The sequence below is a fragment of the Egretta garzetta genome, unplaced genomic scaffold (genome assembly GCF_000687185.1).
Source record: "Egretta garzetta isolate BGI_Z169 unplaced genomic scaffold, ASM68718v1 scaffold9, whole genome shotgun sequence".
Lineage (NCBI taxonomy): Eukaryota > Metazoa > Chordata > Aves > Pelecaniformes > Ardeidae > Egretta > Egretta garzetta.
Window position 1 is genome coordinate 108,236 of NW_009260763.1, and position 18,123 is coordinate 126,358.

Consider the following 18,123-nt stretch of genomic DNA (forward strand, 5'->3'; position numbering starts at 1 on the left):
GGATACTTGATACCATGTGTTTTATGTTCTACAATATAACATCTCATTTTGATGATTTTTAAATTAAAGTTATAGTTTCATGAAAAGTTGTAAAAGCACCTCAGGAGAGTGGTGCTATTGATAGCATCTGGGCATGCAAAACTCAAGATACATCAATATAGAGAAGTATGTCTTCATCCTGAGTCTGCCTCCTGTGTTTTGAGTAGAGAGTCCAACCTGTGGGAGGGAAAGGAGGGAGGAAAGAAGTGGTAAGATCACTCCTGTATGAGAGTTTGGTGGAAGTGTAGCCTAGGAGAGAGTGGAGACATTCATGGGGTTTTGGGAGCTTTTGCCTAGTGTCGTGATGCCTGAAGGGGCTGAGAGACAGCCTGTTGCCTCAGCCTAGGGGTGGGAAGATAGGCTGCATACAGGAGGTGCTGGCTAGTGGGCACGCAAGTAGGAGGAGCCCCTCTGCATTTATGGTGCATCACTAGAGGGTGAGGGTGAATACAGGTAACCAGCAGAGTTGTCCTTTGATAAGATTCTGTAAGTTCTTGGGCTTGGTTTATGAAAAAAGATACACTTGGGCAGATATGTTTTATTTCTCTGGGGAAAGGAGGTGTGTGTGTGTGACAGTCCTTTCTGTCTGCCTTGCCAATTGCCCCCACCTTCCTTCTTCCAACCCTGACTTTTAAACTCATTGAACAATCTTAGAGATAAACGGCCTGAATGATACTTCTCCCACAATTTCTGTGAAACAGGTGGCTATATAGAAGAGAGCATTCTTTTTAATGCCCCTGATGAGAAAACACTATAGCTTGGAAACAACAGTTACAAGAAGAGTCTGCTGAGGAAGGCAGCCGGTCCACCAGACATCAGTAGTCCCATGAGCAGGTGGAAATGCTTCCTTAAAACTACATGAATCTTTCAAGGGTGAGCTGTCTGGAATTACCTTGCATTTACTGTATGGTAACCATACTGATGTCAGCAGTTGCCGTGAAGGAGCTTTTACATAGTACTTTGTTTTTCTACAGCCCTGCTGTGCCTTCTACCCTTCAGGATATGAGAGTTATTAGAGAAGGCATGCTCCCATTTGCCAGGGCTGCAGCCCTTATTTTTCTACATACCTGATGTGTTGGAAGGTTAAAAAAAAAAAAAAAAAAAAAAGTAGTAACCTCAGAATTTTCAAGATGTTGGAAAGGGAGGGTTTTTAGGTCAGTGGTACTGCTGCTCACATTTATTTTCCATGTAAGTAAGATGGCACCAGTCAGGCTTTTAGCAGTAGGTCAATAGCACACTGCTATGTGTCCTCTACATCCATCCCAAGCGCAGTAGTCTACAGTTATTGCCATACATTAGGGAAATGATGAGCCATCTGTTCTAATTTAGAGTAAGATGTATCCAGGAAGGAATCAAGAGGTGCTAAAGGTGAAGAAAAGTATTTTGCGGAGCAGATAGAGCTATCCCTTCATTCTGAGCTGCAGGAATATCCAACAAAACTGCAGTCTAGGGTCATAGAACTGTTGCTAGACTGGATGGTGGTGACCATCAGCAGTACCATTCTCCACTATGGTGAATTATCAGCAGTGATCTGGCTACAGCAATCTGTGTCTTTATTGTTTTCAGCAAAATTACTTGAATTCTTTCCACCTGGGAAGCAGTAAGACATTCAAAAACTGCAGCTTAAAGCCTTAACACAACCATTAAAGTGAAGAAGCACATTCTAAAGCATTGGCCGTGCAGTTTTTATGAGACTTAATTTGCTTCTCCTTTTAGTGGGACCACGTTGCTTTGCTGCTGAGAAGTCTGCAATTACATTGTACTTTGGAGCTGCGCCAGCAATTCTGCATAGTGTGGATGTTCAAGAGCAGTCACAACAGACTTTAGGTGATGCCCAGCAAGAGCTAAGCTCCTGTGCTTTTCTTGGGTTTGTAGGAGAACTTCTAAATTAACATGCGAGTTCTGCTCTTGCACCCAGCTAGACAAAAATGATGTAGGGAATTTAAAAAAGTAGTTTCAAGGAAATACATTGTGAATCTGTTGAATTCTGTCTGCCATGTTTTCTTCCTTTTAAGTCTCTACATATTTGAGCATCACAAGTCCAGCAGGAGCTGTTTTCTCCATGAGGTTGTATTCCTCAGTCAGGTGCTGTAAAGCAGAACGTCATTTTCACTGACGAAAATTTGCTGCAGTTTTCTGCTTTTACAATTCAGCTTTTGCTATAAGCTCTTGAACTCGCAGATGAATGAAGAAAGAATTTCTCTCCCCATATGCAGTTACTATTATGGGTTGGCTCTGTGGCTATAGCTGCTGCTGCTGTACCTTTATGCAGTGTGGTTTTGCTAGTAGGACATATACTGGAAAGTACCTGGCAGGCTTGGGATTTTATATCCAAGGTCAGTTCCCGCAAAATTAAAATTCCTTATGCTCTTCATTCTATGAGTAGCCTATTTTTGCTTACCTGGTGCTGAAACTAAATAAAGATGATGATGTCTTAGTTATACTCACTGACCATCTGTGCATAGTTTGAGTACTGTCATGAATTTTAAGTTTAGTACATTTGCAAGCATTCGTGGTCCCATGCCTCTAGGTGTCCCACTGAACATGTCTGCCTTAGACGTCGTCGCTTGATTTAGCTTTTCATATATTCACTTTAGATATGAATCTTCAACTTAAAGGCTGCAGAATAGATGAACACCTGCTAATCCTTCCCTGTGATGTTTAAGCTTTATTTCAGTGATTCTTGCAGGTGAAATACTGTTTTGTCTTCTGCAGAGACTGTACAGTTGGTGTTGTTTTGCAGTGGAATGAAAATATTTTATGGGTGGTAGGGTTTGCAACTTAGAAGTAATGCTTTTGAAATTGTGTAGCAGCCAGCTGGAGGAGGGAAGGCAATATAGAAAAGCAGTTGGTGAACACACAAAAATCTTTAGTCTGGAGAAATATGTTGAGCATTACTTTGAAATTACATGCTCCAAGGCAAAGTTACTCCTGGACAGGATTAAAATCTCAAGATTTATTTCTATGCAAAAAGTTGTGTTCTGTGGAGATAGCTTTCTGTGCTTCAGAGGAATAATCTACTTGTAAAGAATCGTGTCTGTCTTTGCACAATATACTAACACAGTTGTTTGGTTTTCTGATTTTGCCCTTTACCACTTTGAGAAAAAAAGAATTGAATTTTATGGGCTATACCCAGGCTTTATTTGTGCTAATAGTATTTTTGAATAACTATACCAAAACTGATGTAGTTACATTTAAGTTAACAGAGATAAAAATGTTGGTTGGTGTGAAACAAAAGAAAGAGAATTTCGCCTGTACTTCACCGGTTGAGATAGGCAGCTTTTACTTCTCTCTCTGACTTCCTTTAAATAGTGTAAAATAATCAAAGCATGTTGAGAAGTACTAAAATAATTAAAAGTACATAAATAAAACTAATGTAGTTGAGATTCACATGCAGTTGTCTAGTGCAAACAACTGCACACTGTCTTTTAATGTGCCTTTTAGCATGAGTTATTTAATCTGTGCTACACCTTGGAGTTAGAAATGGGAAAATTGTATGCAGCTTATCTGTTTTAAATCACAAAAGCATTCATTGGAGCAAATAGCATAATTTTACTTAGAAGGTCCTTTGAAATATTACAAGAACATTTGATACTTCTTACGTTAACCCTTCTAAAATACATTATGGCAATGGGCAGATGATACTCTGGTGAGGTTAAATTTGAATTTTCATTATAAGCCTTTCTTACTAGTATTAAATAACTTGTCCTTTTCAAATGGTGACACAGTGAAAGTTCAAGAAGGACTTACATTTTGTAGAATAAGGTATTTAAAACTTGCTGAATTGTTTTTGTAGTGCTTTTCTAGACAACTTCTTTTTGACCAGACTCCACAAGTGCATAGTTGCTCCATTCAAAATATGCATTACCAAGAAAAAAGGTAGAGGACTGTTAATAACGGTCCTGTGTGTGTATACAACTATAATATGTATTTATATTAATTTATAGAAACATGCACAATTGTATAATAATATGACTAATTACCATATAATTATATATATGATATTAAAGTATATGTACTATATACCCTATATATGATGTAACTTTGTTACAAGGACTATATATCAGTAACTTTATTATAAGAAGGCTTTACAGGAGAGAGTGTTTAAGACTACTTGGAAGTACAGAAGTTCAGTTAAATAAACTTTCAACCTGTCTTTATAGTGATGCACTGAAAAAAATTAAGGTTTAAAACTTAGAGATGGAACTTCTGTTGTTGACCACTGTAGTCCATTGTAGTAAATCTAAAAAAGCACCTCCTCATGTGAGTCCCTGTCTCCTTACTTCTCTTGCTATGTTCCTCTTCTCTTGCTCATTTCCTTGCAAAGACATCAGTGAGTTAAATTTCCATTCTTCCCTTCATTGTCTCTCACAAGAGTTTTAATACCTGTTGGTTTGGGGTACCATGCAGCTAGTAAAGATCCCAGGGAAGATTTGCTCAAAAACCTCACTTGACCTCCTAACTATTGAGGATGAATAGTGAACAGTATTAGAACAAGACTACAGATGTGTGTTTTAGGAGGGAAGCAGTGATTCTGTAAAGGAAGTGTTTTTTCCAAAGGAGAAAAAAAAGCTGTAGGCTGTGGAAGCACTGCACTTCTTAATGTTCCTTATTATTTAAATTTTGGCAAGAATTTAGTAGCTAATGAGCGTGCATTGATTTTTATGTCATTTTTAGATCACTGCAAAGATAATTAAAAGTATAAATAACTTAGCGTCCTGGTATATTAAGTATATAGACACATCATCAACCATAATTTAGAATTGTTTTTAGATTAAATCATTTTTACATATAGTTATTTAATTTAGCAGGTTTGTCCTTTGGTTCAATAAAGTCATCTGTCATTTATATCAGAGCTGTAGCTTGTGGAAAGGGCAGCTTTAACAACATTCAGTGAACTCTGAGAGTCAGGGCTGAGCCTCTGTCAGCTTTTATATTGGGTTCTTCGGCATGGCTTCGATTCAGCAAAGCACCAAAGCCATAGCTGACATAGTAATCTCCTTCAAGGGTTTCACAGCATTTGGAGCCCTAAATGCGGAGCATGTTTACTTAGATCGTAACTAATGAAGATAATCGAGTGCCTTGGTAGCAATACTGAGTACCGCTCTGAGTAAAAGCTTTTTCATTTTCTGTTTTTGATCTCTGTAGACCATCCTAGGTTAATGTATTTCCAGAAGCAGCCTGGTAAATCAGAGGTGGCGATGGGGGTACTCTGGAAAGGAAAAAAAAGGGCTTACCTGTTCCTCTTCAAAAGCAGACTTATTTTGTCTGTTGCTGAGACAGCATTTTGATGTGAATGTCATGCACGATGGAGGGTGATTACTACGATAAATGGTCTTGGCACTGATGGAAGTGGTTTCTTGTGAAAGAAATGCAATCTAGTGAGAAGTCTGGTCCAGTTTTTCAAAATCTTGTGAGAATCATTATAATTTTTTTCCTGCTTTTGAAATACAAAGATTTCTCTTCCTTCATTGACATGCCGTAGATACTGTATTTTTCATGAAGACTTAGGACATTATGGGTGGGTTCCACAACCTAATGGATGACTGTCTTTGTTTACTAGTACTTAAATCAAGAAATTATGAAATAAATGTCTTTCATGATTTTGGTGTCTTAAACCTTGCTTGAGGATACAATTTTCAAATGTTACTCTGACTTGTGTAGGCATTTTAGCAATTAATTGAGGAAAGCAGTGAGAAAATACCATTATTTGATGCACGGTGAATAAAATGTGCTTATCCGAAAACATTGTGATCAATTACTTCTGCTGGAGAAGTAATTATCTTCAGTGTTATCTGAGTAGTTGTTTTCAAGTTTTGCTCATCTCTGCTTTCAGAATTAGTTGGCTGAATTTCAGATAACATTTGCTGGTTTTTTGGTTTGGTTTTTTTTAGAGAAGTCGAAATTTCCCTGGATTTCCCATTATTATCCACTGAACAGCTTTGAAAATACCACTTCATTTTTTAATTACTTCATTATTACTTTAATTACTTCACATACTACTATAGGAATTTTACTTTCCTTGTGCTATTTCTTTGAGTGGTTATGGGAATGTGACAATCACATCATGCTCTAAATTTCTCCTTCAAACAACCTGTTCCTTAGAGAAAGCATTGAAAAGGACAAGGGGGAAGGTGGTCTTAGCCTTTCATCTTTATTTCTTACTTGTTTTGAATGCTCCATTCTGACAGTTTAGCATAGTTATTTCATATCAGCATCTAGCACAGTAGCCAAGTATCTTCCCCCTTGGGTAGAATTTCACTCTGTCCACTTTCTGTACTACTTCAGTTCTGAAATGTATGCCAAACATATGTTAAACAATTTGATTAGCATTCATCATATGTGGTTCTGCCTTTCTCAAAATGAAAGTTATATGAAGGTTTTAATTACATCTTTTAATCTTATGTCTGTTCATTGTTTTTTCATGGATGAGACTGATGTATGTCTTGTAGATGGAACAGAAGGGGTGAGTTTGATGTGTCGTTTTAATCTGCAGAGGCTGCATCTCAAGTTTGGTTAATACTGGGAAGAGCTCTGACTCTTGCTGTCCTGGGGATCAGTTCTGTTATCACCAACCCTTCTTCCTGCTCAAAACTTAAGAGGTTTTCTTTTCCAGTTGTCCTAAACCCACAAAATTGAGTGCACTTAAGGAAAAGCACCAAGCCTCTCAATTTGGCTTGCTCTTTAGGGAGTATGGTAGGCTGTGACGAACATGTTTACTTTGCTTGTAGTAGTTGGTTTTGCTAGATAGAAATGTCATATTATTGAGTTTATGCTAATATTGTCCTCAGGAAACCTCACTTGATTATCCGTTATATATGTTGCTGAGCTCCAACAACAGCTTTTCTCTGTGGAGTAACTAATGTGGATTGCTCCTCACTACTTAGACACTGATTTTCAGGAAAACATGAAACTTCCCCAAACCTGATATATTTGAGATTTTCTTTAAAAAATTTGGTTGAAATACACTAAGAGGTTTAAAAGTTCTGGGGAAGTGGGGGATAAAGAAAACAGGGAGAGGATGGGAAGGATGGAGTGACAGACAGGATGCTTAGAATGATTTGGGTTTTCCTGTTGGTGAGATCACTGGCAGGTGAAACTGGATGATGATGATTTACAGAGGTGGATTTAATGTCTTGTGAAAAAATTCACTCTGACATCTCCTTTTCTTGACTCAGAGCATGCTCCTAGTTTAGACCATTTTACTGAGAATGTTTTACTACATCTTATTGTTTTAAAGCCTGGTTTCTAAAGCTGACTCACTTCTTCTTCAAACACCGTCAAGGTCAATAGGTAGTGGTGAGATTTCACCTGTTGTAAAGTCAGTCTGAAGTAGATGCAGTCTTGCGCCCTGTGATGACTTAGGGAATCTGTGTTGAATTTATGAATTTTATTTCAAACTGAGGGTCATAATTTTTTTCTTTGTCAGACAGGGAAGTCCAGAATCTCAAGGCTGCTTTGCAGTATAGAAAAGTTGAATGTTTGCAGAAGGAAGAATATAAAACAGCATTATTTTTCTTGTTAACCTCACCTTACTCCAGCTAATCTGTTTTACCTCCCCCTTGTTCCTTTCAGCCAGCACAGCAAGCTGTGCAGTGCTCTCTGGAAATTATGCTGGCTCTTGCCTTTACTTATAAAAGGAGCAGGCTTGCCCCAGCCTGCTTTGTCTCAAGAGAAGCTTAGAAGCAGGAATTCATTGCTGAGTAAAGGTCTTAAGGAGCAGGGGAAGAGAGCGCACGCATGCAAAGTCCTGTCTACATTCAAAGTTACCGTGCGCATGTCTGAGTCCTACTCGTCTCTTTCTCGTCTTCTTCCTCAGCCCTCCCAAAATCTCCTTCTGACAATTTGCCCTATCTTAACATCAAATTGAATTTTTTTATTTTTTTTCTAAGATCAGTAGAGGAAAATTTGGGCTGAGTGGGGTGCTCTCTCTCCTGAGGAGCACTGTAAGCCCATCTGCCTCTTTCAGTAACCAGAAAGCAAAAGGTCTCTCCTGTACTGGAAGCGAGACAACTCTCCTTATACAGAAAGGTTGTGTGAAACTAAGGTGAAAAAACACGGGGGGAGGTGTGTGGATTATTTTGCTTTTGGTTTAAGCATAGACATTTTTCTCGTTCCTCTACAATGAAGATTATGGAAAAATACTCCCAAGAGTAATAGGGGTAAAGAAGAAAAAAGAAACATAATCTAATAAAGCAATGACTTTCCACAACCACTTGTGTTAAATGCTCTGAAAGGGCAAGTTGTAAAGACTTAATTCCTAACGTGAGTGTTCCTGGAGCAGTAAGTGCTAGGACACACATGGTTGGTTTGTAGTAAGGGAAAACACTGGAATTGTTTCAGGAAATACTAATAACTGAGCCATTAATAAACAAGAATTGCAATATAATTAGGGTAGATGTCTTTATGAAAACACTACTCAACAACTTTTTTGCCTCAGTCTTCACTGGCAACCTCTCTCCTCACCCCTCCCGAGTCAATGGACCACATGAGGGGCACCAGGAGGGTAAAACCCATCCCACTGTAAGAGAAGATCAGGTTTGTAACCACCTGAGGAACCTGAATACACATAAGTCCATGGGACCTGATGAGATGCATCCCAGAGTCCTGAGGGAAATGGCTGATGTAGTTGCCAAGCCACTCTCCATGATATTTGAAAAGTCATGGTAAAGTCCCCACTGACTGGAAAAAGGGAAACATTGTGCCCATTTTCAAAAAAGGTAGAAAGGAAGACCCTGGGAACTACCAACCTGTCAGCCTCACCTCTGTGCCTGGGAAGATCATGGAACAGATCCTCCTAGAAGCTATGCTAAGGCACATGGAGGCCAGGGAGGTGGTTCAAGATAGCCAGCATGGCGTCACCAAGGGCAAGTCCTGCCTGACAAACCTAGTGGCTTTCTATGATGGAGTGACAACAACAGTGGACAAGGGAAAACCAACGGATGTCATCTATCTGGACTTCTGCAAAGCCTTTGACACGGTCCCCCACAACATCCTTCTCTCTAAATTGGAGAGATATGCATGTGATGGGTAGACTGTTCGGTGGATAAGGAATTGGTTGGATGGTCGCATCCAGAGGGTAGTGGTCAATGGCTCGATGTCCGGATGGAGACCAGTGACAAGTGGTGTCCCTCAGGGGTCCGTACTGGAACTGGTGCTGTTTAACGTTTTCATCAATGATCTAGACAGCGAGATCGAGTGTACCCTCAGTAAGTTTGCAGATGACACCAAGCTGAGTGGTGCAGTTGACACACCAGAAGGACGGGATGTCATCCAAAGAGACCTGACCTTATTGTGGTCTTTCAGTAATTTCAGCCTAGGAAAGATGGGGATAATTTTTTTAGTAGGGCCAGCTGTGACAGGACAAGGGGTAATGGTTTTAAACTAAAACCGGATAGGTTTAGACTGGATATAAGGAAGAAATTCTTTACAACGAGGGTAGTGAAACACTGGAACAGGTTGCCCAGAGAGGTAGTGGAGGCCCCATCCCTGGAAACATTCAAGGCCAGGTTGGATGGCGCTCTGAGTAATCTGATCTAGTTAGCGGTGTCCCTGCTCCCTGCCGGGGGGTTGGATTACATGGCCTCTAGGGGTTCCTTCCAACCCAAAACATTCTATGATTCTACAAACAGTCTTTCCCCCAAATAAACCAACAGCCAAAAAAAAAAAAATTCTAGTGCAAGGTCAGGGCTGTAAGAGTTGGACTTTAAAATGAGGAGGCAGCTCCAAAAAATCCTCAAGTCAAAACACAAGAATAGAATCAGGGTACTAAAGTAAGTTGTGACGTTTTGAATATTGCTTGGAGTTTCTGAAAAGTTCCTTTTCAGAGAGGGTGTTGATCTGTGGAAACACCTCCTCAAGACCCAGAACCTTAATATACCACCTCCAGCCCCCAGACTCTTTAGTTGTGTCTGAAGGTGCCTGCAGAGTGCTTTGTTTAGACTTGCCGATTTCTGAAAAATTGAAGGCCCCAACTTTGCTAGCTTCACCTAAATTTGCCAGTGTCACCAGACAAGATTGTAAAAAAAGTCAAACAAAGGCCTATTAAGGAACATATGAAGATAAGTTTCTAATTATTTGTGGAAATGAAGTTACCAGTGAAATATAAAGCTCTATTTTGCATTGCAATTAACAAGACTCCTTGGTTGCTGGCTGCTCAGTGCTTGTCATCTAGAGCTAGTATCATAGTTTAACCCCAGCTGGCAACCAAGCACCACACAGCCACTTGCTCCCTCCCTCCATGTGGGATGGGGGAGAGAATCGGAATAGTAAAAGTGAGAAAACTCGTGGGTTGAGATAAAGACAGTTTAATAGGGAAAGCAAAAGCCGTGCATGCAAGCAAAGCAAAACAAGGCATTCATTCACTACTTCCCACCGGCAGGCAGGTGTTCAGCCATCTCCGGGAAAGCAGGGCTCCATCACACCTAGCAGTTACTTGGGAAGACAAATGTCATCACTCTGAACATCCCCCCTTTCCTTTTTCTTCCCCCAGTTTTATATGCTGAAAATGACATCATATGGTATGGAAGATTCCTTTGGTCAGTTGAGGCCATCTGTCCCAGCTGTGTCCTTTCCCAACTTCTTGTGCACCCCAGCCTACTCACCGGTGGGGTGGTGTGAGAAGCAGAAAAGGCCTTGACTTTGTGTAAGCACTGCTCAACAATAGTTAAAATATTTCTGTATTATCAACACTGTTTCCAGCACAAATCTAAAACATAGACCCATTCCAGCTACTATGAAGAAAATTAACTCTACCCCAGCCAAACCCAGCACATTCTTCACCCCTTATTCCACACTGTTTACGTCATGCTCAGGTCCCACACTATCCAATACAGCCTCATTAACCACCACCCCCCTTCCCATCCTTTGGTATAATACAGAGATATCATTCCCCCAGTCTGTGGACCACCTCTGTAAAATGTCCATAAAATTTCCACAAAATGTCCATTGAATTCATTTAGTCCATGACTTGGGGCTCCATCTATTACGGTGGTCACTCAGGACAGGAGAGGTGGTGTGTTGCGTGGAGTTACTGGGTACCAAAGCCAGCTCAGGTCAGGTCACTGCTGCACTTGCACTGCTTCTTGTAAGGCTTGTCCTCCATGGGTTCAGGTGGTTCCTGCCGTAGTAATTCTCGTAACACACAACTCAAATCATGCGTTACAACAATTTAAAGGTATTTCCATTACAGTCTCCACCCCTGATCCCTTTGGACCAGACCATCAAATTTAACATTGCAATGAACTCCTCCCCTTGCCCCTGCTCCAGCTTGGGCTTATCCACAGACTGCAGTCCCTTAGGGGTGTACCTGCTCCATGTGGAGCTCTGAGCTTCAGTCTCCCAGGGTTATACCTGCTGTGGCAGAGACTTATCCACAGCCACAGTTGCTTTGAAGTGCACCTGTTCTAGCATGGCCTTCTCCATGGGCCACAATGCCTTCAAAGATGTACCTGCTCCAACATGGCTGCAGTCCCTCCAGGGGTGTACCTGCTCTGTTATGGGCTTTATCTATGGCCACACACTTTGAGGTGTTCTAGCGTGACCTCTTGCACAGCCAGTGATGCTTCAAGGTGTACCTGCTGCAGCATGGACTTATCCACAGCCACAGATGCTTCGAAGTATACCTTCTCCAACATGGACTTTCCTTGAGCCACAGTCCCTTCAGAGGTGTACCTGCTGCACACAGCCACAGATGCTTTAAGATATACTTGCTTTGGTGTGGACTTATCCATGGCCACAGATGCTTTAGGGTGTCCTGCTCCCACATGGACTCATCCACAGGTCACAGTCCCTTCAACTCAAGTTCATACTGGAGGTCCAGCCTGTCCAGTATAGCAGCACAGAAATAGGAGCGATGCCCTGGCTGTCCCCCAGCCCAGGCGCATGGCCATGGCAGTTATCAAAACGTTCCCAGGCACAACAGAGTGAGATGATCAGCAGTACAGCCATATGGCAAGCAGCAAAAGCAAAAAGCAGCCACTAACGAGCACCAGACACTAATGTACAATAAGGCAAGCAAGCCCCATGGCAAGCACAGGAGCCTGCTGATTAATAGCTAAACAGCAATAACAGCTATAAATTCCATCTAGCACATTCCAATCAAATCTGTCATTATCTCAACCCCTTCAAGCCTAACGTTGGGCACCAAAAAGGACTGTTGCTGGTGGGGTGGGGTGAGAAGCAGAAAAGGCCTTGACTCTGTTGTAAGCCCTGCTCAGCAATAACTGAAACATCCCTGTGTTATCAACACTGTTTTCAGCACAAATCCAAAACATAGACTCATAGTAGCTACTATGGAGAAGATTAACTCTATCCCAGCCAAAAGCAGCACAGCTAGACGTTCCTCCTGGAGCATTTACAGAATCTGGACCAGTCAGGCTGCCTTTCCTGGGCTTGGCCACTCACATAGTCTTTTAAAAGAATCCTGCTTCCTTTCAATATAGACAAAGTATTTGGGACTTAACTGAAGGTTTATGCCTTTCCATGGTGAAAATAGTCTGGGGTGTCTTCCGAACGGCTCACCTTCCTGTCTGAGGACGCAGGGATTTTTTGTGGTAGCCTGAAACAGCTTTTCCAGATCCATCTGGTGCAGTGTAAGTTTCCGGTGACACGCTACCTTTAATGAAGGCTGTTAACATGCAGCAGGTTTTGGCCTCTGTTCTTTGATATGGTCTCAGCCACATGTGGAGACCGTAAGTGGTGCCCTGCCATTAGGAGTGCTAAAGGGTGCCTAGCCCAGCCAGCCTTCCTCCTTCTCCTTACCATGTACATTTTAGAGCTCGTTATGTCAAAGTGACTCACTCACTTTGGTGAGAGTTGAGAAAAGACATGGTACTTTTTGTAATTTAGAAGTGATACAATTCTCTGCGTCTTTTATTTTGGATCTTAAAAAAAAAAAGTGAGAAAAAGCACTCCTGTTTTTTTAAGGAGATGTGTGTGCATTATGGGTCTTGTTTCTGCATATGGACGCAAAAGCAGATTCTTACATACTCATAGATAAATGAGGAATGAGGAGAAAATGTAAAGGTTAAGAAAAAAAACAGTTAAAATTTAAGAGGCTAGTTTAAGACAATTGGAGGTAAAAAAGTGAAAGTACACCCACTCTTTGAAGAAAGATGTGTAAATTATGCTGAGTAGAACATCTTCTAGAAGAGCTAAGAGGCTGATAGGTAGAGTAAATAATGGAAACATGTACCAAAAGTGCATATGTGGCTTAAACCTAAGAAGCAGGACTTTACAGAGAATCAGTGGGTTTGGGAGACTTGAGGGAATGAGAATCATCCAGAAGGACACAGATACTTTGAAAAGAGTATTTGCTTAGTTTTCACTGTGGTGAATGTTGGGGTGATGCCTACACTTTTAGGTGCTTAAAAAAATTCAGCTATTTCTAGATAGGATATTAAAGCAAGATGATGTGTCCACAAACGGTTCAGTCAGAGTATGATATTTCCAGAAGAGCTGGAGGAATTTAAAAGTGAAAGCTGATGCTAAAATTACTTATGGAAATCGTGAAGTCGTGGACCTGGAAGGATGGCGAGCGTTGTCTTCCAAAGTGATCAGATCTGCTGAGAATAATTGGCATCTGTCTTGCTCTGGAGTATCTGATACTAGCTAATCAGATAAAATTATTAAACTAATTGGATCACTGCTCAGTGTGAGAATTTGTGTATTAAGGAAGAAACGAGCCTGAACAAAAGGAAGTGGAATGTTCTTGTGTTTTCAGTTAATCTTGTTGAACTAATCTTGTTCTTCAGCATGTGGTAGCGGCAACAGTTTATAGAAATGTGCTTTCAGAATGTTGTTTTTAGTGCTAGAAATCTTAATTCTTTTAATATATCTAAAGCAGAAAGCTGTATAAAATGAAATGGGATTGAATTTTTGCTTGGTATAGACTGTCAGTAAGGCTGCAGTGAGAGCATCATAAACATCAATTTTGAAAATCATGCCTGACCTCCTGTCTTTTCTGAAGTGAAAGGACATTTTTCTCACTGGAGACAAAATCAAAAGTGGAGGCCTTATGTTCTATGTAGAATACTCTATATGTAAAAACACTGTATGATGGGAAATTGCTAGTGGCAGATGAGATTTGGTTCAGAAATATTCGAAATTTGAATTAGAAACATGAGTGGTTTGCTCTAATGTATGCGAGGTTTTCCTTTCGCATTATGTATTTTTTTGTAACATTGGTGGTATGGATAAGGTACTCTAAATGCACCTTCTATTTCTGGTAAAAATCTTATCTGTGACTTATCTGTGACTCTTACAGAGGAAATGTGAAGGCAATCTTCTATCACAATACTATGACACATTCTAATATTTATTTGAAACTTGGGTTTTAGAGACATTTTAAGAGAATTAAAAATATTTTTTTTTAACTTTGTAGCCTTGCTGATGCATGGGAAAATGATATTGGAGTTCATCCAATAAAGTTTCCATCAGAAACATGTTTGGAATTACTGCTGATACTGGGCTTGAGTACCACCTCTCTGCCACCTTCACTTCGATACATGAACTCTTTTCAGGTAAGGAACAGCTGCTATTTCAGTATAAAGGTATTATTTCTAGGAAAAAGAGAGATCCCTGGGGCCCATAAACCCTTTCAGAGTAGAGGTTTGTCTTCTATAGTTGCATGACTCTCCATTATATTAAATATAGCAATGGAGAACTTCTTGTAGTGCTCTGTTTCTTCAATTGTATTAAATGTAGACCAAGGCAGGAAATGTCATTGGATTTTTAAACAGTGTGTCACTGTTTAAATTAAATTAGATGTTTCAAGAAATTTCATGAAACTTAGGCTGGAGCAGCTGGAATCATTATAGAAAATCTTCTTGGCTTCAAAAAAAAAAAATATCCTCAGCTAAAAATAAAGATTTCCAGTGGTGAAAACCTGTAAAATTAGTAGTGAAGCATTCAGTTTTGTCCAATGTTCTTCTGTATGTCGCTGCTAATGTTCTCAGCAGTCACAGAAATTTTCCTAAGAAAACATTGTTGCAGGCATGTTAAACTGTGATTTGTGTTTATCATGTGTCTGAAGACATACGATTTTTACAAATGAAATGCACAGACATCTCAATTCATGATGATACAGCATACCAAGTCAGCCTTTTTATGATGCTTCTGTCTTCCCTTGTAGTTACATAGCCCATCAGTTGTGTATTGATGCAAATCTAAAGTAACCAGCTGTTGAGCAGTAAGCATACCTGAACCTATTGTTTTGACAGCTATAGAAGAATCATCATCTTAGTGGGACTGAGTGTCCTAAACAGTTTATAGCACAAAATCTAGTAGCTTCTATTTGTCCGTACTCCCAGTTTGTAGTTAAGGCACATTTAATTAGTGTTCCTGAGTTATGTTTACTGAAAAATAATCTTACTGTAGAATTTTGGAGCAAGAAAGAATATGGTGATAAATCAAAATCAAGTAATTGATTTTAATAGAGTTACACTGATGTACAACTGCTGAAAACACATCTAGATGTTAGGAAATAAGTATGCACCTGCATTGTCTGCTCCCTTTGCATCTTGTGAGCTTGGAAACAGGGAATCTGTGTACGGTGAACTCTTGTGTACGGCAGCAGCCATTGGTCATTTCAACATGATGTTTTAATACCCAAGGTCAGAATTGTTACTGGGTTGTACATTCGGAGGCCATAAAAATGAAGAATCTCCTGGATGCTGGCAGAGCAAGATCATAAAAATTACAAGTTTCAAGGCTTGGCCAGTACTAGTTATCCATGCAGTTGAATAGTCCATGTTTCCTATTAGGAAGTGAACATTTTGGTTGTCTAATCCAGGAGGATGTGTTCCTTGTCCATTACATTGCCAGTATTTTATGGTAGTCTTCTCTGCTCTACCCATGATAGGTTAACTAGGAGTCTCTTCTTGTATGCTGAGGCTGTACGTCTTGTTCTGTACTCAGTCCCAGGTTGTGCACTTAGGATTTCCTTTGATTTGTATATCTGGGTAGAGATAGGAAGTGATAAGTGGCTATCAAGTGGTGCAGATAAGAAACTCAGGAAGGGTTTTTACCTCACAGTACACAAAACACCAGACTTTTCTTTTCGCTTGTCATACTCTCCATGATTGTGCTTGATTGCTCCTGGGTCATTTTAGCTTCATGAGGCTCTCTCTGCAAATGAACCATGGCCCTAGAAGCAAGTCAGGGGTAGGGTTATGTTGAATAGCCACAGGGAGACCCTCTGACTGTGGCCTTTCAAGCTCAAATTTGGGTGGAACCACTGAAAGCAAGCCCGTGTTGCAGTGCTTTGCTGAACTCAAATACTGTGGCAGCCCACATCTTCCAGCACTGGCCTGCGCAGATCTTAGTTCATCCACCTCTGTGCCAAAGTAGGTGATGTGACCATGTCCAGTCTTGGTTGCAAACACGATTCCAGCCTAAAGATACTGTATTTTGAGCTGATTCCCAGCATCTGTGCTCTTACAGCAACAAGAAAAGCAAAAATTCCTAGCTTTCGAAAAGTCCAAGTTCTGAAACCTGCTCTGATAAGATAATGTTATATTTTGCCAAGTGGAAGGAAAGGAAAATTGCCGTTTTGATAAACTTCTGGCTCCAAACTTCACTCTCTTTGCTGGACAGTCAGTATCACCAAGTGTTTGTCCTGCAGGAAAATACTCTTATTTATTTTTATCCTTGCGAACCTTGTTTGGATCTCAGTTTGGGAGTCCATGAATCAGAAATAAAGTTTGTCCAAGCTTTTCACTGATGCTTTGCAATGAGCTGTCAGCCTTATCAGGTTTTTACTGGCTTGCTTCTTTGTGCTCATGTTCACTTTCTCTACAGCAAGTATTAGAATTATGTGTCCTTGTTTTTCTGTATTTTTTTGTATTTTTCTTGGAAAAAGTTGGCAAGATCTGCAGACAGCTTCAATAATGATATTAAACTGTGCTATTGCCTGAGCATAGGATCCCTCTGCATTCAAAATGCAGAGCATTGTGAGTCAAAAAGGGAATGGTAAAAGGGCGCTAATTGAAAACCGGTATTTCATGTGTCTTAGTGGAGCAACGGCAAAATTAGGAAAACTAGTTTTGTTTTTGTTTGTGGCAGACCTTCAGTGGTCTAGAAAAGACAAATCTATTTTACAATAATCAATGTACTTGGACTGAAAACAATCTACAGACACCAGGCTCTTGCAGCTGAATGCTGGCATCTGAATGCTGGGTGGGTTAGAAGGGGAAATGACCACAGAAAGTCCTGGAGTTTTCTCCTTTTGTAAGTGATCCCACTGTTGGACACGTGATGTGGAGCTAAATGGACCAGTATTTTCCACTGGTGCAATTTTTATGTTCTGATACAGTATTTTAAAATGCATCTAACAGGCAGCTGTATATGAAGTGATCTAAAAGTTACAATTTAACTCCTGAGATCATATCGGTATAGCTTTAAAACATCCAACTGTTTGTAATTGGGTAGACAAAAATGGTGTCAGCCGTACCTCTGTGTTGTTTGAGACTGTATTTATCATCTCTCTCTATTATATTACAACACTGCAGTGTTGACAAGCCAAAATTTTAGTTGATATACATATACATTGGATGATGTTTAGGTTGTAAAAAGCGCAGAAAGGAAGTGTGTTTAGTTGCTAGTCATCTCTGTAATAAACTCTGTTCTGCTTTGTGCTCTAGAGGTGCTCTCTGAGACTGGCTTAGCAGATTCTGTATCTGTGCTGAGACATAAATTACATTTTATTTTCCAACGGTGTGCTACTGCTTAGTAACATAATATTTGAAATCACTTTTCAATTCCGTTTTGACCCTGTGAAGATCTTTCCGTGTGATTTATGTCACTGGAGCAGCCTGGAGGAGAGGAGCAGCAGCAGACTATGATACACAGCTCTCCACTGAGTTTAAGGGGGTCGGTGCTCACTGCAGCCAGCTTTTAAGCTTCCCAGGCTGTTCATCCTAGGTGCTAGGTTGTCCTTGGCTCATCTCTTGTTATACCTGTGCAGTTACACTGACATTGTTCTGGTGGACTATAAAGCATCAAATCTTAGCAAGCCTGAGCCTGGAAACTCTTGAGGGACCAAAGTGGGTAGACAAATTCTTGCTGGTTGATGGCTTCCTCCAA

The 18,123-nt window shown here is 40.3% G+C and overlaps 1 protein-coding gene across 3 annotated transcripts in view; it reads left to right on the forward strand.

Annotated features, from left to right (window-relative positions):
- UBE3D (ubiquitin protein ligase E3D) overlaps window positions 1-18,123 on the forward strand; it is a 79,280-nt gene that overhangs the window by 31,231 nt on the left and 29,926 nt on the right. For all 3 annotated transcript variants that reach the window (XM_035901493.1, XM_035901492.1, XM_035901494.1), the window contains exon 6: window positions 14,423-14,561. In XM_035901493.1, the coding sequence (XP_035757386.1) occupies window positions 14,423-14,561 (139 nt within the window). The remainder of the gene's footprint in view (window positions 1-14,422; window positions 14,562-18,123) is intronic.